Source organism: Cervus canadensis, chromosome 9, assembly GCF_019320065.1.
Source record: "Cervus canadensis isolate Bull #8, Minnesota chromosome 9, ASM1932006v1, whole genome shotgun sequence".
NCBI lineage: Eukaryota > Metazoa > Chordata > Mammalia > Artiodactyla > Cervidae > Cervus > Cervus canadensis.
Window position 1 is genome coordinate 10613655 of NC_057394.1, and position 20840 is coordinate 10634494.

Here is a 20840-nt window from a genome sequence, read left to right on the forward strand (position 1 = left end):
CACACATACACACACACACAGCCACTAAACACAGGGGGACAAAGGAAAAGTGTTTCCTTTCCCGGCACACACAGAAACGTGTTCCTGGCTCCAGGCTGGCACTCGCTAAATGCCTGTTGAGTGAATCATGCGTGACCAAGGTGAGGTGGGCACATTCTACAGTCTCTTGCCCCCTTTTAGGCCTTCTGGGCTCTCCTCTGAGTGGGAGAATCCTAAATGTCTGGAGGGCCTGGAGGCAAGTTCCCTAGGGTTGCAATCTGAGTGAAGGTCAGGCACCTCTGAACTAAGAAACTGCGTTAGTTCCTCCTTCCGGGCTATTGGAGGGAATTTGATGTTGAAAGTTGCAGGTGAGACAGGACTGCTTCACAGACTTCTCTCCACCCCACCTGGGGCTCTGGAAGATGTCTTTCGGGGCCCGTGGGGCCCCATGGCCTTCGCCAGTGGGAGACCAGTTAGAGGGGTGTGTTGATCCACATTCTAGACTGGAGGAGCCCAAGGCAGGTGGGATGTCAGGCCAGAGACACACGGTTCAGGGATGGGGGTGGAAAAGGGCAGGGAGGCGGGTGGGAACTCTTTGGTGGACTGGTGAGCTGGCTGGTGAGAGAAGCAACTTCCCTCCATGTTCAGAGAGCGCCCAGAAAGAAGCCCATGCTCACGTGCCCAGAATGAACAGCTTAGCAGTAAGGCCCAGTCTGCATCCCAGGGTGGGTCCGATGCCTCGTTTACTTGCCAGCGGTGTGGTGGGGGGACGCCTTCTCTGGGAGGCAGAGGAAAGGAGCACCCTGGCTCCATCAGCCGTCCACCTCCTGCCAAGCGCAGCCCTCGGGAGCACGGCCAGTCAGGGCTGCAAACTGGCTTTCAGGCTCCATTGAAGAGCCCTAAAGCCTGGATCATACTCCCAGGAAATCCCGAGCCAGGCGAAGCTCCCCTCACTTGCTCAACCCCAGCCTGAGCTCATCAGGGTCCCCTTAAAGCCCTTCTTGCTGAACTTCACTCCCTAGTCGTCGGGGTTGGGGGCGGGACGGGGGAGGATGCTGGCGGGGTTTTGAAGTTCCTGACCCTGGTGGCTTGAGAGTCACACCTGTGGCCTACATGCCTGCCTGTGGGGGGCACAGAAATGGAAGAAGGGGGGACCGGTTCCTGGAGCAACGCTCCCCCACTTCGTCCTTTTTGGGAGGTGGGAGGCCTTGTGGCTGAGCGAGCTCTGAGCTCCGCCTGTGGCAGGGAGATCACCTTGCCTGATACCCCGGGTGGTTTTTTTTCTTCTTTCCTTTCTTTTTTTTTTCCCTGCAGGGGTGGGTGAAAGAAAGAAGAGTGCAGTGAACTGATTCAATCCCTATAGCAGGGAGACTGCACGGGGTACATTTGATGCCCCAGGGCCCCTGCGGAGGCAGCTGACCCAGGCTCCACCCGGCTCCCTGGCATCACCCTTGGTGAGCGAGGTAAGCCCACCAGAGGTGAGTGTTTCTAGGCACCACAGGAAGGGCGTGTCTTGCTGGGACTTGGGGAGAAAGGCTCAGATCACTCTGCCTTTCACACACACCCCCCTTCTCTCTGCTTCTCTCAGCCATAGGTGGAGCATCCTTACTCATCCCGGACACCCGGGGGGACTGCTGCCGCTCCCGATCAGGCAGCAGACAGGTCAGGCCAGAAAGACCCAAGGTCAGGGTCAGCCTCACGTCCCTGAGCAAAACCGGCTGATAGAACCGGGCTAGACCTGGGGTGTAGCCCTCAGAAGCCTCTGCAGGCCCTTTTGAGCATCTGTCCCTACGTGGCTGCACCAGCTGACCACCTGGCCCCGCGGTCACCACTGGGTGAGTCTCCAAGGCGCATAGTCTTGTGAGAGGGAGATGCATCTGTAACTTTGTATCAAGACAGGAAAGGCTGTAAGAGAGAGGACATGTCTCTTCTTCCCTTCCCTTTGGCCTCATCCCTAAACTGACGAGAGATGGATTAACAGGAGGAAAACGAACAGAAGCTGAATAATGTGTACACGTGGGGAGAGACCCAGGAAAACGAAGTCGCCGGAGTGAGCAAAACCATCATTTTTAGATACGTTCTCCAGCGAGAGACAACAGAAGATCTTGGGTGTCCGGGGTGGTGGTGGGAGCCAGACGTGAGAGCAGAGCCCGAGAAGGGCAGGAGACAAGGGCAAGTTCGCTCTGCAGGTGACCCCTCGCCTTCTGCATTGACTGGAGTTTCCAGACATTGAGTCATTAACCTCTCTTCTTGGTAGGGCAAGGGAGATACCCCGACAAATAGAAATGTCTTCTTAAAAAATGTTTACTTATTTACTTATGGCTATGCTGGGTCTCTGTTGTGGTTGCGGGCTTTTAGTGGGGGTTACTCTCTAGTTGCGGCGTGGGGCACAGGCTCTTGGGCTCCGGGCGCTAGATCACAGGCTCGATAGGTGTGGCACATCGGGTTAGTTGCCCCGAGGCATGTGCGATCTTCCCAGACTAGGGCTCGAACCCACGTCCCCTGCACTGGCGAGCGGACTCTTCACCCCTGGACCACCAGGGAAGTCCTGAATGTGTTTCATTTAAGCGTAACTTCTACTTGGCTTTCAGCGCTTCTTCTGTGCCTGTGATTTCTTAAAAATAAGCAGGTTAAAGTGATCCTTCGGCCAGAGAGGTGTGTTTTGGGGGCAAATTCTGCTCCCCTGCGAGACCAAGAGCGGGTCGTTTTCTATGAGCAGGTGGGATGGGGCAGGGGCGATGGGCTGCTCTGCGTGTGCAGCGGGGAGAACTCGGGTTGGGGCGGGGATAACGGTGCAGAAAGAGGCCGAGGAGCACAACTTGGGCAGGTGTGGGCCAGAGCCCAAGGCACTGGGCAGTTAGTTGGTGCCCCTGGCGGGCAGGAAGGGACATTCCGCCGAGGTCTGCAGTTAGGAGGGGGGTGGACCAGAGCAGAAGGAGGAAAGGTCAGTGGGTCCGAGGCATTAGGGCCCCTCTCTCGGGCAGGGAGGGGCTCCTCGTGTGGGTCAGATCTCCCCGGACTCACAGCTGTGGCAGTACCCATCCCCCCACTTTGGGAGGTGGGTGTGGCAGCTCTGTGGGTGCACCTCCCCGCAGGTTTTTGGGGAGGAGGTGGTGCTTGGCGGGGCCCTGGGGTTATGCCATGTGCCCGGCGCCCTGGGCTGTGGGCTGGTGTGTGGGGAAGAGGCCCAGGAAAGTCAGGAAGTGGGTCGCTTGCCCAGGGTGGGGTCTTTTAAAGTGCCGGTTCATCTCTGAGTCCAGTGAGGCCTGAACAGAAAAGGCAAGGGTCACACAAGGTTCCCACAGCCCTCCCGGTTGCAGCTCTGGGCCGAGTGCTAGTGATTCCAGCAGCAGAATCGACCTGTGGCTGGGACCCTCCTGAGCTAAACCGGCCCCTTGAGATGCCCTCCTTGCCCTACTGGGAGGGCACAGAGCCTCTCCCCCCAGCCCCCACCTCCTTGCGACCTGAGGGTCAGATTGTTCAGGCAAGGAAGGGATGAGGAGGAACAGCCTTCCCCCTGGATTTGGAGCTGGTGGGACCCCTGGGAGAGTGTACCCACTTACCTCCTTATTTCTGTCTAGCTGTCTGTTTACAGATCTATCTAGTCACCATCTCTATATCTCTGTCATCTATCATCTATCTACCATCTATTATCTACCTACCTATGTAACTGTGTATCTGTCTATCTAGTCATCATCACTGTATCATCTCCATCCATTCATCCATCATCCTGAGGTTCAAAGGACTTTTCAGAGCTCCTCTCTCTCCTGATGGACTTACTTTCCATTTGAATGGAAGCATCTTCTCCATCTGCAGAGACTAGACAGAGCTCTCTATGCCTAGGTTGCAAAGAGGCACAGTCTACAGCAGGCTCCCTAATCTGTTGTTGTTCAGTCGTTCAGTTGTGTCCGACTCTTTGTGACCCCATGGACCATAGTCTGCCAGGCTCCTCTGTCCATGGGATTCTCCAGGCAAGAACACTGGAGTGGGTTGCCACTTCCTCCTCCAAGGGATCTGGCCGGCCCAGAGATCAAACCCAGGTCTCCTGCATTTGGCAAGGGGATTCTTTATCACTGAGCCACCAGGGAAGCCCCAGGCTCCATACTAGCCAGCGCCAAATTAGCAAAGGAGGAGACAGCTGCGTCGTGACTCACATAAGATAAGATTTGGGGCTCATGGAGCTGGTGCCCTTCAGCCAGCCCATGACCGAGTTCAGCACCTCCACCTGGGTCTCTGGTTCTGTGAGCTACTTTTACTGTGGCCCTTGGGCAAACCGCACACCCTCTGCACACCTGTGGACCAAGTGGACAGTCACCCCCGCTCACTGGCTGCACAGAGAGAGCTGCTCCTCTTGTCTCAATGCGGAAATTAAACGTTAAAGGATGATCAGAATGCAGATGACAGAAATGGAGGTGTGAAGAGCAAAGGCAGGTGGGGGAAATGGACTGGAAAAAAAGGGGAAAACACACATTTTTGGACAGACATCCCAATAGAAAAAGGGACAAAATACACAGGTACTTCATAAAGAAAAAATATAAATGGCCAATAAACCAGAGAGAAGGTGCTTGCTGTCAGTGGTTATTAGGCAAATGCCAGCTGAAACCACAAGAAAATACCCCTGCACACCCACCAGAATGGCTCCCCTGAAAAAGACTGACCGTGCCTGGTGCTGGCAGGGTTGAGGTACCATGGGAATCTCAAACACGGTCAGACCATGAAGAGTGGCTCTTTGCAAACTGTTTGCCAGGACCCACCGCAACCAACCGTGCGAACCCGTGACTCATCATCCCCACTCCTAGCTCTGTACCAGAGCTGTGCTTAGTCGCTCGGTCATGTCTGACTCTCAGCAACACCATGGACTGCAGCACACAAGGCCGCCCTGTCCATCACCACCCCGGAGCTTGCTCGAATTCATGTCCATTGAGTCGGTGATGCCATCCAACCATCTCATCCTCTGTCATCCCCTTCTCCTGCCTTCAATCTTTCCCAGCAGCAGGGTCTTTTTCAATGAGTCATTTCTTCACATCAGGTGGCCAAACTATTGGAGTTTCAGCTTTAGCGTCAGTCCTTCCAATGAATATTCAGGACTGATTTCCTTTAGGATTGATTGGTTGGATCTCCTTGCAGTTCAAGGGACTCTCAAGAGTTTTCTCCAATACCACAGATCAAAAGCATCAATCCTTCGGTGCTCAGCTTTCTCTATAGTCCAAATCTCACATGACTACTGGAAGAACCATAGCTTTGACTAGACGGATCTTTGTTAGCCAAGTAATGTCTCTGCTTTTTAATATGCTGTCTAGGTTGGTCATAGTTTTTCTTCCAAGGAGCAAGTGTGTTTTAATCTCATGGCTGCAGTCACCATCTGCAGTGATTTTGGAACCCAAGAAAATAGACTGTCACCGTTTCCACTGTCTCCCCATCTATTTGCCTTGAAGTGACGGGACCAGATGCCATGATCTTAGTTTTCTGAATGTTGAGTTTTAAACCAGCTTTTTCACTCTCCTCTTTCACTTTCATCAAGAAGCTCTTTAGTTCTTCTTCACTCTCTGCCATAAGGGTGGTGTCATATGCATATCTGAGGTTATTGATATTTCTCCTGACAATCTTGATTCCAGCTTGCGATTCATCCAGCCTGGCATCTTGCATGATGTACTCTGCATATAAGTTAAATAAGCAGGGTGACGATATACAGCCTTGATGTACTCCTTTCCCAATTTGGAAGCAGTCTGTTGTTCCATGTCCTGTTCTAACTGTTGCTTCTTGACATGCACACAGATTCCTCAGGAGGCAGGTCAGGTAGTTTGGTCGTCCATAGTATACGCAGCGTATGATCTCATTAAAGCTCAGAGGCAGCCATGCTGAGTTGTGACTTTTTGAAACTTGTATTATTGGAGGACAATTGCTTTACAGTGTTGTGTTAGCTTCTGCTATACAACAAAGTGAATCATCTGTGTGTACACGTATGTCCCCTCCCTCCTGAGCAGCCCTCCTTGGTCCCCCATCCCACCCTTCCAGGTCTCAGTTATGATTTTATGTTTTCAAACATTTATGATTTTATTTATTATGATTTTATGGGGTTTTTTTTTTTGATGTGGATCATTTTAAAAGTCTTTATTGAATCTGCTATAATATTGATTCTGTTTTCTTATATTTTGTTTTTTTTTTTTTTGGCCCGAAGTCATGCAGAATCCTAGCTCCCCAAGGGAGGAATTGAACCTGCGCCTTATGAATTAGAAGGCGAAGTATTAACCACTGGACCAACAGGGAAGCCCCTAAGTTGTGATTTTAGAAGTTAGGGTATTAATTAACCCCGAGTGGAGGTAGAGGTTGGGGTGGGCAAAGGTGAGCTTCTGGGGGTGCTGGTGAGGTGCTTTCCTAAACTGAGTGCTGATCACACAGATGTGTTCATTTTGTAAAATTTTTAATTAAAAAAAGAGCATGTTCATGGGCATGAGGTTTCAGCAGATTGTGAAGTGTAGCTGTATTAGGGGTGAGGGCTTCCCCGGTGGCTCAGTGGTAAAGACTCCACCTGCAATGCAGGAGACACGAGTTTGTCCTTGATTTGGGAGGATCCCCTGGAGGAGGAAATAGCAACCCACTCCAGTAGTCTTGCCTGGAAAATCCCACAGACAGAGGAGCCTGGCGGGTTACAGTCCACGGGGTCACAAGAGAGTCGGCCACCACTGAGCAGAACAACAGCAAGACACATTAGAGGTGCAACCCTTAGATACAACACTACATCTAATTTTCTTGTCTTCCCAAGGACCTCTCTGACATGGCTTCAAGCATGGCTGACCCAAGCAGCCTCGTCCAGCACACCAACTCCTGCCTTGCCCACCACCCGCCCCGGGTGGCCAGCGTGATGCTCTCTCTGTTCTACACGGCCCTGTTGATCTTCGCTGTCCTGGGAAACGTCCTGGCCCTTCGCCTGGCCTATCAGAAGGACGAGAAGATCAACTCGACAGGTGTCTTCCTGGTCCACCTGGCAGTGTCCGACCTCCTGTTCGCCCTGACCCTGCCTGGAAAGATCACCTACTTCCTGCTGGACTTCAGTTGGCCTTTCGGGGAGGGGCTCTGCAGGCTGACGGCCTTCATCTTCTTCGTGAACACCTACTCGGGCATCTACCTGATGACGTGCGTGAGCGTGGACCGCTACTTGGCGGTGGTCCGTGCCCACCAGTGTCCCCGGCTGCGTGAGCCCGGGCGGGCCCGGCTCATCTGCGCGGCTGTGTGGGTCCTGGCGACGCTGCAGACGGCGCCCCTGCTGGGGTTCACCATGACCACGCGCGTGGCCGGCAGGCTCACCTGCATGGAGTACAATAGCGTCCAGCAGGTGTTCACACTGCCCGTCATGGTCCTGGTGACCTCCGCGCTGAGCTTCTGCGGCCCGGTGGCCGTCATCCTCTTCTGCTACGTGAAGATCACCGTCAAGCTGTGCCGGACGGCCCGGGACAACCCCCTGACTAGCCGGAGGGGCCACCACCGCAGGGCCTGCCTGCTCACGCTGGTGGTGCTGGTGGCCGTGGTCGTCTGCTTCATCCCCTACCATCTCCACGTCATCCAGTTCATGGTGACCAAGATGCTCCGCCAGCCCACCTGCTCCGAGCAGAGGGTTTTCAAACTGTGCCTGCAGCTCACCGTCTGCCTCATGAACTTGAACTGCAGCATCGACCCCGTCGTTTACTTCTTCGCGTCCTCGCGTTACAGGAAATGGCTCCGCCGCCTTCTGAATCTCAAAGCATCACCATCCTCTCCCTCCTCCCCGCCGGGAAAAGCTTCCTCAGAAACACAAAGTATCAACCAGACGGGAGGCTCCTTGCCCTTGGAGGAGAATGAAGTCTAAGAGGTGATGAGCTTTCATACTGCACCTGGGGTTCAGGGGGGAGGACCCCAAGCTTGTACAATTTGGGGATTGGGTTCTTTAAGAAAAAGAATACACAACCATAGATGCAAAGCTAGGTACAAGGTCGTGGAAGGTGAGTGAGGAGCTCTGAAGCGTGCATTCATTAGCTTTGCCGTAAACCTACTTCTGGGGCTTTCCTGGTGGCTCAGCTGGTAAAGAATCTGCCTGCAATGTGGCAGACCTGCATTCAATCCCTGGGTTGGGAAGATCCCCTGGAGAAGGGAAAGGCTACCCACTCCAGTATCCTTGCCTGGAGAAGTCCATGGACAGAGGAGCCTGGTGGGCTATAGTCCATGTGGTTGCAAAGAGTTGGACTTGACCGAAGCGACTTAGCACACAGCACGCACCTCTCATGTATTCTAATAAACACCGCTTCATCCTTGGCCTCTGAAGGGTGTGCAATTTCTTTTGGGAAAAGAGTATTTTCACATCAAATGCAGTCATGACCAGAAGAATCATTGGCTGAGCACTAGAGTCACAGTTTGGACAAGGTTTCTGATTTGGGGAGGCAAATTGTTGTAAAGAGCAAAAAAATACCCCTCCCCGCAAAAGCCAAAATCTCTAAACCTTTGGAAAAATGCCAAGGTTTTCCTGAGAAAGTGAGAAAACGAGAGGAAGACACCCTTCAAGTTATTGGCCTGGCGGCCTCTGGGGTGGGAGAATGGGGTGAGGGGCTGGGTGATCACTTTTGTAGGAAAAGTCTGATCTGGAGCAGGGAGTAGACATTCCTGTATCACGTGTGTGAGCGGGAACAGTCTGGGGGAAGGAAGAAAGACAAGAACGTGGGCATGAGCATTCATTTTTCAGTTGCGCGTGTCAGAAAGTGCTTATGCACACTAGTGTTGTTTGCATTCGGTCAAAACAAACCTTTCATGGCACTTTCTTGAGTTTAAAACACAACACAGATCATTTCCACTTGGGCGATTTTAGATTTTTTGTGAAATAAAACAGGTGTTTCCCTGCCAAAGATGCGGGAGGCACTGGGGTCATCGTGAGATCTGTCTCAGCCATGCGTGTCCAGCCCGACCAGCTCACGACCTCTGTGCTCCCCCCACTCCATGGACCCCCCAGCCCTCCCCCCATGGACCCCCCCCCCTCCGCCATGGACTCCCTAACCCTCCCCCATGGGGAGTCAATAATTAAGCATCATCAATCTGGTGACTTAAACCAACAAAAATGTATGCTCTTGTTCTGGATGCTAAAAGTTCAAAGTCAAGGGATCACTAGGGCTGGTTCCTTCTCAAGCTGCAAGGGAGACTGATCTAGGCCTCTCTTGGCTTCTGGAGCTTTGCTGGCAGTTATTGGTGCTCCTTGGCTTGTAAATATCATCCCCATCTCTGTCTCCATCTTCACCTGGTTTTCTCCCCATGTGTCTCTGTCTTCACATGGCATTTTCTTCTTTTCCTAAGGACACCAGTCACCTTGGATTTGTTGTTGTTGCTGCTGAGTCGCTAAGTTGTGTCTGACTCTTTGTGACCCCATGGACTGTAGCACACCAGGCTTCCCTGTTCTTCACTTTCTCCTGGAGTTTGCTCAGACTCATGTCCATTGAATCAGTAATGCCATCCAACCATCTCATCCTCTGCCACCCCCTTCTCCTTTTGTCTTTAATCTTTCCCAGCATCAGGATCTTTTCCAATGAAATCAGCTCTTCACATCAAGTGGCCAAAGTATTGGAGCTTCAAAACCAGCCTTTCCAATGAATATTCAAGGTTGATTTCCTTTAGGATGGACTGGTTTGAGCTCCATGCAGTCCAACGGACTCTCAAGAGTCTTCTCCACCCTAATGACCTCCTCTGAACTTGATTACACCTATTTCCAATTAAGGTCATATTCATAGGTATGGGGCTGGGGGTTAGGACTTGATCTTATTTGGGGATCCAGCTTTTAATACCCACCCATTTCTGAGCACCCCTTTTTCCAGACACTCTTCTCTGGAAGAATCTCAGCCCATCCCTGACCCCTCCTGTAAGCCCCTGTGATACCACATCAGAGCCTCATGACCAAAGTGAGACTTGGAGGAGGGAGTAAGAGGGGTCTGGTTTAAATACTAGTTGGTCCAAAAAACAGGTCAACTGCCACAGCTTGTTTTTCAGCCCTACTCAAAATACCTGCATGTCAAAATGGAAGCATCAGTGACCCCCTCAGAGGGTCCCCTCACTCTGCGTGTGGGAGCTTGGTCCAGAGGAAGGTGTAGGGTCAGGGGGTTGGGGGTGGGCCCTGTAGGTGGGGGCTCTATAACGAGGTCCCCGGGTCCCCTTCCGGCGCATGAACTACCCGTGGAGGTGTCTGGAAGTTTCTGCCCTTGGGTAGAAGGTCTCCCGATGACTTCTAAGAATCTCAATCACTTGACGTTTTTAAGGAAGAAGAATGGAGAGTTTCAGAAATGGAGCTGGTAGATGCCCAAATGTCCCTCCACTGTCAGCTTTGCCCAGAAGGCGTATTTTGCGCTCAGAATCCCTGCCCCGACGGCCCCACCACACACCGCGAGCTAACCACGGTCCCACTTTCACTACAGCTTTCCCCGTCTCCTCACCACGTCACGGTGCACGGGGCCGACACAGAGGTGAAGTCCCTCTGGGGGTGTGTGGGCTTGTGGGCGGCCAGGCTCAGACTGGCCGGGTTCCCTGAAGGTCGGGTCACACCTCAGGCCTCAGGAATCCTTCGTGACGGGGACATTGGAACTGGTGACACGCTGTCACTCGTTTGTTCCAGCTCAGTGAGGGCGGGGGCCATCGAGGCAGCCGGATAAGAAATCGGGGGCAGAGGCCCCTAAACGTTCTTGCTGCCTCCCTTTGGAAGACCTCTGTGGCAATTTCCCCTATCTTTATGAACTTCTTGCTGTTCTTTTTTGGTTTTAATATTTTAGATTTCCGCCCCCTTTGTTTCCCCTTTATTTATTTATTTGGGTGTCCTGGGTCTTGGTCATGCGGGATCTTCAGTTGCAGCACACGGGCTCTCTAGTTGTGTCGTGAGAGCTTAGTTGTCCCATGGCCTGTGGGATGTTAGTTCCCCAACCAGGGACTGAACCTGAGTCCCTTGCATTGCAAGGAGGATTCTTAACCACTGGACCACCAGGAAAGTCCTGCTTACTCACTATTGATGCTGCGATAGACGTTCTCTTAGCAGACCTCACTTAGCCATCTCAGGAGCTCTGTGGGTCTGAGGGTCACGGACCGCACACCGCCTGCTTGTGGCCGGTGGCTTCTGCCCAACTCATGGTCTTCTGTGCCCACAAGTGGGGCTCTGGGCTCCCCAAGACACAGCTGTGTTTGTTCCCAAATCTTCCCATATCAGTTGTTATCAAAATTAAATCATTATTACATAAACCAATAAAGTATAAAGGCAAAAAGAAAGAGCTGTTGTTCTAAGAACTAAGTTAAATGCTTTGGGAAATTTGGTGAAGGTGAATTGCTTACAAAACAAAAAATGCTGTCACAATAGGCCTGAGTGTAACACTTATAGGTCATTTGGAAAAATGTAGAAATCCAAGATGACACGCAATCTGATTGCTTTGCTGAGCTCTGGGGCTAGCTTCAATTAAAAAAAAAAAATCCAAACTGGAACTCATAAGCAATGCAATGTGGGTGTTGATTATGAAAGACACACATTTCCAATCAGTACAACTACAATTTTTAAAAAGGCCTTAGTGACAATAACATCATTGACATGTTTTAACTTAAAATATTTAATATATGGGCTTCTGTGTGTGTGTGTGTGTGTGTGTGTATATATATTATAGGCATATATATGTGTGCTAAGGTGCGTCAGTCATGTCTGACTCTGTGACCCAATGGACTATAGCCCACCAGGTTCCTCTGTCCATGAAATTCTGTAGGCAAGAATACTGGAGTGGGTTGCCATGCCCTCCTCCACGGGATCTTCCCAATGACCCAGGGATTGAACCTCTTACATCTCCTGCGATGGCAGGCGGGTTCTTTACCACTAGAGCCACCCAGTAAGCCTGATGAATCCACTGTAAGTTCAAAGTATAAGTTGAAATGCATTAATACACATAACCTACCAAACATCACAGTTTAGCCCAGCCTACCTTAAATGTGCTCAGAACACTTACACTAGCTTACATCTGGGCAGGATCATCTAACACAAAGCCTATTTTCTAAAGAAGTGTTGAGTATCTCATGTAATTTATTGAATTCTGAGCTGACAGTGCAAAACAAAATGGCTGTCTGGGTGCAGAATGGTTGTTGACCCTTGTGATATGGCTGATGGGGGTCTGCCTGCCTGCCATCCCCAGCATTACAAAAGAGGACCGGACTGAAAAGAACCTCAGGAACCCAGGAAAAGATCAAAATCCAAAATTCCGTACAGTTTCCACTGAATGGGTACCACTGTAACACCATCATCAAGTCAAAAAATTATAAGCCACACCATTGTTAAATCAGGGCCCATCTGTGTGTGTGTTCTGCAGTTTATCCAACTTTTTTTTTTCATTTTATTATTCATTTAATGGAGAAAGAAATGGTAACCCGCTCCAGTATTCTCGCCTGGAAAATTCCATGGACAGAGGAGCCTGGTGGGCTACAGTCCATGGAGTCACAAGGAGTCAGACATGACTGAACATGCACGCATGCATGCATTTATTTATTATTTAAGCTCTTGCACTAGATTTTTACAAGCTGGTGAACACTGATAAAATTATTTCTTCCACAGAACTATAACCAAATGTTCCTGGACAGTATACATATATGGTTGAGCTAATGTCAATACATATCACCATTTTATAAGTTAGATAAAGAAACAAATTGTCAAGTATCCAAATATTAAGTTACACAACTCAAAGGCTTCAGTTCAGTTCAGTTCAGTCACTCAGTCATGTCCGACTCTTTGCGACCCCATGGACCGCAGCACGCCAGGCCTCCCTGTCCATCACCAACTCCCGGAGCTTGCTCAAACTCACATCCGTCGAGTCGGTGATGCCACTCAACCATCTCATCCTCTGTCGTCCCCTTCTCCTGCCTTCAATCTTTTCCAGCATCAGGGTCTATTCCAATGAGTCAGTTCTGTGCATCAGGTGGCCAATGTATTAAGAGTTTCAGCTTCAGCATCAGTCCTTCCAGTGAATATTCAGGACTAATTTCCTTTAGGATGGACTGGTTTGATCTCCTTGCTGTCCAAGGGACTCTCAAGAGTCTTCTCGAACACCACAGTTCAAAATCATCAATTCTTCAGCTTTCTTTAATAGTCCAACTCTCACATCCATACATGACTACTGGAAAAACCATAGCTTTGACTAGATGGACCTTTGTTGGCAAAGTAATGTCTCTGCTTTTTAATATGCTATCTAGGTTAGTCACGGATTTTCTTCCAAGGAGCAGGCGTCTTTTAATTTCATGGCTGCAGTCACGATCTGCAGTGATTTTGGAGCCCAAGAAAAAAAAGTCTCTCACTATTTCCATTGTTTCCCCATCTATTTGCCAAAAAGTGATGGGACTGGATGCCAAGATCTTAGTTTTCTGAATGCTGAATTTTAAGCCAGCTTTTCCACTCTCCTCTTTCACTTTCATCAAAAGGCTTTTTAGTTCTTCTTCACTTTCTGCCATAAGGGTGGTGTCATCTGTATATCTGAGGTTATCAATATTTCTCCTGGCAGTCTTGATTCCAGCTTGTGCTTCATCCAGTCCAGCGTTTCTCATGATGTACTCTGCATATAAGTTAAATAAGCAGGGTGACAATATACAGTCTTGATGTACTCCTTTCCCGATTTGGAACCAGTCTGTTGTTCCATGTCCTGTTCTAACTGTTGCTTCTTGACCTTCATACAGATTTCTCAGGAGATTTGATTCTTGACCTGCGTATCAGATCTCTCATATGCCTATGTCCAAAGGCATATAAAATGTTAAATGTCTGCTCGATTCATTAGCAGAAATCTACTTTTTATTTTTGCAAGAGAGTTTGGGAATCGTACTTCAAACAAAAATAAGTTGTAGTTTACACAGCTTTTTAAAGTTAATTGACTGACCACCGTTTCTCAGTCTAGGACAAGAGGGCTTCTGGCAGGTGGCATTTGTACGAAAAATCGTGGTGAAATATTGTGATTCATTTGTCGTTGTTCAGTCACTAAGTTGCGTCTCTTTGCAATCCCATGGACTGCAGCATACCAGGTTTCCCTGTCCTTCACTATCTCCTGGAGTTTGTTTAAACTCATATCCATTGAGTCAATGATTCCATCCAACCATCTCATCCTGTTATCCCCTTCTCCTCCTACCTTCGATCTTCCCCAGCATCAGGGTCTTTTCCAGTGAGTCAGCTCTTTGCATCAGGTGGCCAAACTATTGGAGCTTCAGCATCAGAACTTCCAATGAATATTCAGGACTGATTTCCTTTAGGATTGACTGGTTTTATCTCCTTGCAGTCCAAGGGGCTCTCAAGAGTCTTTTCCAGTACCATTGTTCAAAAGCTTTCATAAGAAATATATATTTGGTCACTCAGATGACCAGAATCCCTTCTCATATATATTTGGTCTTCATCTACAGTTCCTGGCTCCCAGCTCCTAAAACCTTGTAACTCCCTAAGTGCAGAGAATCATGTAGAGAATCATGTTTTATTATGTGAACAAGGTGATTTTTGGAAGCACCTAAGGATGGGGGCTGATCGCTGGGAGAACTAACCATCCGATAAGGGTTGGAACTTGGAACTTTCTGTCCCACCCCTCTGTCCTCTAGGGAGGGAAGCAGGGCTGGAGGTCAAGCATGCTTCCCCCTTTAAACCAGTCCTTAAGTCACCAGCAGGTATTGATGTCCTATTTATCTCTGTGCAGATTTGAACTGGACAGAACCCAGACTGCTGAGGGGTTTGAAAAGACCTCTTACCCTGGTGGCTTGATGCATAGGAAAAGACTAGGGTCAAGCACAGGCTACTGAAATAAGGGTTTTACAAAACCTGCACAGAAGTACTAGGCTGAGCAATGTTTAGACACAGTGCAGTACTTCTGAGGAAACTCACCGAACTCAAGGGCTCAATTCAGAGTCAGGGGTTACAAAGGCTCTGGGCATCGGCCCCACAGGAACCTAGGGCTCCTGGTTAAGGATGCCCAGAAACATCAAGTCCAGTCTGCTGTTTAGCCTCTACCTGGCCACCCAGAAAAATGGAGACTTGTCCTTAAAAACAGTTTAACCTCAGGGGAGACGCTGTATTGCCACCAATGCTCCTGGAAGTCTGGGGGTCAACATCCTGACCTTGAATGTTGGGCCTGTTGGGAGAGCAGCTGTGGTTTCTCAGGAGTCCGGGGTAGGGTGGTTGGGAGCAGCCTGGGGAGAGCTGGGTGGTTTTGGGCACAGTTAATGGTTTGGGAAGAGAATTCTGGCCCCACAGGAGGAATCCTGGCCCCAGGCAAAAAGAGAGGGTTTCCCCGCCCCTTCTCCATGCAGACAGCAGGGCGGCCAGCACACAGGGAGGAGCCGCGGGCCCTGTGATGTGGTTGGAGCTGGGGAGACTGGGGCGGGAGGCAGAGAGTCAGGACGGCCCCCGGGGAATGGCTGGAGGTGGAACACATGAGATTTTCCGTCTCTGCTCCCACTGACCCTGCAGGTTGCATGGGGGCTGGAACATCCCAGCTGGACGCCAGGTCTGGAGCAGCCAGAGCTGGAGATACTGACCATGGGGAGGGGTGATGTGATTCCAAAAAAAACCGTTTTGAATCCAAAACTCAGTCTAGGCTTAGGAGTTGGGACGTTGAAGGCAGGTTTTCCTTTATTTGGGAAAGGGAGGGGGGGTTCACTATAGACAACTTTTTCCTTCTCTTGCTGCTGCTAAGTCGCTTCAGTCGTGTCTGACTCTGTGGGACCCCATAGACGGCAACCCACCAGGCTCCTCTGTCCCTGGGATTCTCCAGACAAGAATACTGGAGTGGGTTGCCATTTCCTTCTCCAATGCATGCACACACTCTAAGTTGCTTCAGTTGTGTTCGACTCTGTGTGACCCCATGGACAGCAGCCCACCAGGCTCCTCTGTCCACAGAATTCTCTAGGCAAGAGTACTGGAGTGGGTTGCCATTTCCTTCTCCTTCCTTCTCTTACAATCTCTTAATTAAATTTCACTTGAAATTTAGGCCCAATCTGTTGCCTTTTGCACAAAATCCAGAGCCTATGTGATCTTTTCTAGACCTTGGCAATCCAATCCAGTATTCTTGCCTGGGAAATCCCGTGGACAGAGGAGTCTGGAAGGCTATGGTCCATGGGGTTACAAAGAGTTGGACAGGACTTAGCAAGTAAACAAAGGAAACCAAGCCAAATGGCTCCCTGATGCACCCCTCTGGCATGCATCCCCATGTGTGGCTGCAAGAGGGGTCCTTGAGGGGTGCCATCAGCCTGAGACTTCGAGGTGTCTTGATAAGAGGCATGGGTGTCTTCAGGAACTCACACTCTGACAGCAGGCACTATCTGCAACAAACTGCTGGAAGCAAAAGCAGGTCAGGGGTGGGAACTGCAGTCACGCAAAGAAACTCGTCTGGGAGTAAAGTCAGATGTGCAAGGGTGTGTGTGGGGACAGGAATGTCCTAGAGGGTTGGTAATGGATGAAGGGGGACAATGGCCTGGAAGTTGCAGGAAAAGGATGCAAAATAGAGGGTCACCAGTGGGAAGCTGAGACCTTGGCAGCTGCAGGGAACTGGAAAAGAGGCCGAAAGAAGCTGTTACTGAGTCCCTGGCCAGTGAATCCCAGAGACGAGGTGTTGAGGCAAGGAACACAACTTTATTCAGCGAGCCTGCTGACCAAGAAGATGGAAGACGAATGTCTCAAAATAACCGTCCTGTCAGGGTCTGGATGCCAGGTTCTTTTATGAATCAGAGATCTGGGTGGCAGGGGGAAGGGAAAGGAGGTGAGGAAACAAAATAAAAAGGCCATTTAATCTCGAAGATGTCTCCTAGAATGGTAAGCCTCAGCCAGGGGAATGTGTTCACTTCTTCCTTCCTCCCAGGCAGACAGGGTCCTGAACAAAGGCACTTTAACAGCCAGGCAGAGGGGCAGGGTTCTCAGAGGCAGGCCATTACATACAGGAGTATAGTAACAAAAAGCAATGAAAGCAAGCTGAAGAAACAGCTCCAGCATGGAGTCAGAGTTGACTTCTCCTTGCAACAAAGCCAGGACAGGCCTGAATAGTCACGCCACCCTCACGGACTTCAGTTTCTGGTGAGGGACTGAAGCAGAGGGTGGCTGAGGCTCTGTTCGGCTGGCCAAGGCTCTCTCACTGAGGAGGGAATCCTGACAAGAAAGCAAACAAGAGCTTGGGGGCGGTGAATCCTTTTTAGAATTCAGGCCTCACCTTGGGATCCCTCCCCATCCTCTGGGAGGGAGGCGGTGGAAAGTCTCGAGTGAGAAGTTTGCCTCTGGTTTGGTTTTACTCCACTAGGCGCTGTCTGGAAGGGAGGAGGAACTCAGGACATGGGGTGTTTTTGGACACGGTTGCTCCTCTCCCGTGACTGGTTTGCACTGGGAGCCCAGAGGGTGGGTTTAGATTTGCCGTGGAGGTGACACACGAATCCACCCTCTCAGGCTCTCTGGTCGAGCTGTGCTAGTGACCGCGGTCGAGGACGTCCCTCCACTGTTGACTGTCCCTGCAACTTGAGAAGTGGACACTCAGATCGAGTTGTGGCCTCTCCTTGGGACCAGCTAGGCTCCCAGAGTCACCTCAGTCCCCATTCCGAGCAGCCTGATGGCCCTGGCAAGCCTCAGGATGGGGTTTCACAGGGGCCAGTCCTATTTACAGGCACCAAAGAGCTCCTCTCACTTCAAATAAAGGACCCAAATCTTCTGCAGAAAGATAAGCAGTCTGGTTAAAAAAAAAAAAAACAATTTTTTTTTTTTTTTGGTGGTAAAGAATAGCACAGCCTAGAACAAAGTTTTATTTAGGTTAATTCTAATAAAAAAAAAAAAAACACCAAAAAGTAAAACACATTAAAAACTTTATTGTTAAGTACCACGCATGTCTAAATTTGCATCAGTCTGAAACACTTCTGCTGGCTTTGCAGAACACAATAGTTGCAAGTTTCTTTTAAATCTTAACTGTCGCCTGCTTTAGGTCTTTCCAGGCTCGTCTGCTCCGGCCTCCCCCTTCTCTTCATGGTGGGGTCAGTCTACTCTGCCCCACGCTGACATCAGGTCACCCCTGGGCCAGTGGGAATCTGCTTCTAGAGGGGTTGGCCCTGCAGCTAGGGCGGCCTGTACTCCTCGAGGAAGCCCTCTCTTCTTGTTTTCTCTTTGTCCCATTTTTACTCCCAGCCCAAGTGGCTAACTGGGTATATTCTAAGCAAAATTCATCCCAGTGAAGTTTCATGGAGTCTTCCAGAACCGCAAGCTGGTATCTGATTACTCCCATTGTTATTTTTTTTAATGGAAGTGGGGAGTAGCTGGGACAAATCCCCTGGACTTCAGCGGGCTGGAACGGGTGGAGGTGGGTTTAAGTTCCCTCTCCTTCCCTCGTTGGCGGGCCTGGCCAGCTCTGCAGGTGGGGACACTCCCCTCGTTCCGGGGGAGTGAGGACCCTGAATAGCCACTGGAGTTTGAAAGCAAATTTGACAGGGAAAAATAAAAAAAGCAATGAAAAAAAGTCCATAAATAGAATCTGACAGGTGCTGCCTGAATAGCAGCCCCCTTTCTGGCACGAACGATCTGATATAATGTAGGAAGATATATTACAGTAGAAAGAATATTACAGCAGCAGTAACTTCCCATCTGCAGCACTATTCCCCTGCTTCCTGAAGTCTGCAATTTGAGTGCATTTTAAACACATCAGGAATGAGTGATGATTCTCCAAACCAAGGGAAATACTCCATACAAAAATAAAGATAGAAAAGGCATGCTATTTTAATGGCAAACTTATTTTGGATACTTAATGGTAACTGATCTTGAAATTAAAGGACCCCCTGTGCCCAGGAGGACAGTGGGGACTCAGCGCCAGCCAGCCTGGGGTCCTGGGCTGAGCTGGGAGCGGGGGCAGTGTCCACCGAGGCCAGCAGCCCGCCAGTCCCTGTGTCGTCAGCCGGGACCCTCAGTGCTGCAGCAGGAAGTGGGTGGCCACGTTAAGGTCATTATTGGAAGCTCTCAGGGCTTCCAAAGCGTCGCCCCTCGAAAATCCCATCTCCATGAGTCGGGCGACCTGAAAACAGAAACAAAACCGGAAGTCTGATGAGGAGGCTGACCACATTGCCACCAATCCACCAGCCCCACAATGTTCCTCATGCGAGTTTTAATGCTCCTCGGGTGAGCTTTTCAGATTCAAAGCTAAAATAAAATAAAATAAACCACACTTTCATTTCAGTGTGAAAGCTGATGTTTATGAAATGACAACGGACACCTTTTCAGGTGCTCACTATATACGGTCCACAAACGTGCATTTTCTTATTGAATCCTCATTTTCAGGACAAGGAAGGGGCTCCCGAGGAACAGTGACCTGCCAGGACGAGCAGAGGGTGGCTGCGCTGTGGGCCTGGGCCTTGGGGGTAGGTCCTACCAGCAGCCCCGCGCACATGCCTTCAGGGTCAAATCGGATTCCCGAAGAATAACTCATCCTAGCCTCATTTCCCCGGGCAGGCAAACAGCTGCTTAACTGAGGATTTATTCCTGATGCTGGCGGACTCAGGCGGTACACATGGCTTGGAGCTCCCGGCGTGGCTCAGGCAGAAGGGGCAAAGTCCAGGCACAACCTTGTGGAGGAGGCGGCAAGAGCCATCAAGGATAGGGAGGACGACGCTTGCATGTTTTTTAACCACAAATCCTGAAGCTGTGAATGCAGAGATTTCCTGTGCTTTTACGTACAGGCGGTCTCCAAGGTCGAAACGGCAGGGTTATTGGTTTATTCCTTGTGACCTGTTTTCTCACTTGAAAATGTATTACAGAAACATTTAGGACCCTGGACTAGCTGCAGGCGTCTTTTTTTTTTTTTTTAACTTATTTGGAAATAAACTACATTTGCAAAAACATATATTGAAAAGTGATACTTTTCCAAATGTTGAGATTTTCAACAAGGTGTAAGTTGACGAGGGACTGGGGATTTAGTCATCACTTCTAACCTCCTTTTCACAGAACGCGACGCCCGGGGGGCACCCAGGGGTCAGAGCCCTGCCGCCCCTCTTCCCACGAGGAGGAGGGTGTGGATGGGGCGAGTGGGGAGGGCGGGGCGAGTGGGGAAGGAGGTGCAGAGCTGAGTGGGCCAGAACCATTGAGATCCCAGGTTCCTGGGCGCTCAAGGAATCTTTTGTTGTTGTTCAGTCACTAAGTTGTGACCCCATGGGCTGCATGCAGCACGTCTGGTTCCTCTGTCCTCCACTCTCTCCTAGAGTTTGCTCGAACTCATGTCCACCGAGTCAGTGATGACATCCAACCATCTCATCCTCTGCCGCTCCCTTCTCCTTTTGCCTTCAATTTTTCCCGGCATCAGGGTCTTTTCCAATGAAGTCAGCTCTTCAAATCAGGTGGCCAAAGTATTGGAGCTTCAGCATCAATCCTTCCAATGAATATTCAGGGTTGATTTCCTTTAGGATTGTCTGGTTGGATCTCCTTGCTGTCCAAGGGAATCTCAAAAGTCTTCTCCAGCACCATAATGCAAAAGCATCAATTCTTCAGCGCTCAAGCCTTCTTTATAGTCCAACTCTCACATCTGAACATGACTACTGGAAAAACCACAGCTTTGACTAGAGGGACCTTTGTTGGCAAAGTGATGTCTCTGCTTTTTAATACACTGTCTAGGTTTGTCATAGCTTTCCTTCCAAGGAGCGAGCATCATTCATGGCTTCAGTCACTGTCAACAGTGATTGTGGACCCAAGAAAAGAAAATCTGTCACTGCTTCCACTTTTCCCCCTTCTATTTGCCATGAAGTGATGGGACCAGCTGCCATCTTAGTTTTTGAATGCTGAGTTTTAAGCCAGCTTTCTCACTCTCCTCTTTCACCCTCATCAAGAGGCTTGGGAAGAGGTTAACCCAGCTGGGAGGAAACAGCAC

The 20840-nt window shown here is 50.0% G+C and overlaps 2 protein-coding genes across 2 annotated transcripts in view; one reads left to right on the forward strand and one right to left on the reverse strand.

The window, feature by feature from the left end:
• Nucleotides 1–1127: 1127 nt before the first annotated feature.
• LOC122447121 (G-protein coupled receptor 183-like) overlaps nt 1128–20840 on the forward strand; it is a 37112-nt gene continuing 17399 nt past the window's right edge. Inside the window, exons 1-3 of the mRNA XM_043477509.1 lie at nt 1128–1442; nt 6743–7234; nt 7589–7825. Coding sequence (XP_043333444.1) covers nt 6755–7234; nt 7589–7822 — 714 coding nt within the window. The 5' untranslated portion in view covers nt 1128–1442; nt 6743–6754 and the 3' untranslated portion in view covers nt 7823–7825. The remainder of the gene's footprint in view (nt 1443–6742; nt 7235–7588; nt 7826–20840) is intronic.
• Nucleotides 17789–20840, reverse strand: part of UBAC2 (UBA domain containing 2) — a 163064-nt gene continuing 160012 nt past the window's right edge. Inside the window, exon 9 of the mRNA XM_043477507.1 lies at nt 17789–18998. Coding sequence (XP_043333442.1) covers nt 18891–18998 — 108 coding nt within the window. The 3' untranslated portion in view covers nt 17789–18890. The remainder of the gene's footprint in view (nt 18999–20840) is intronic.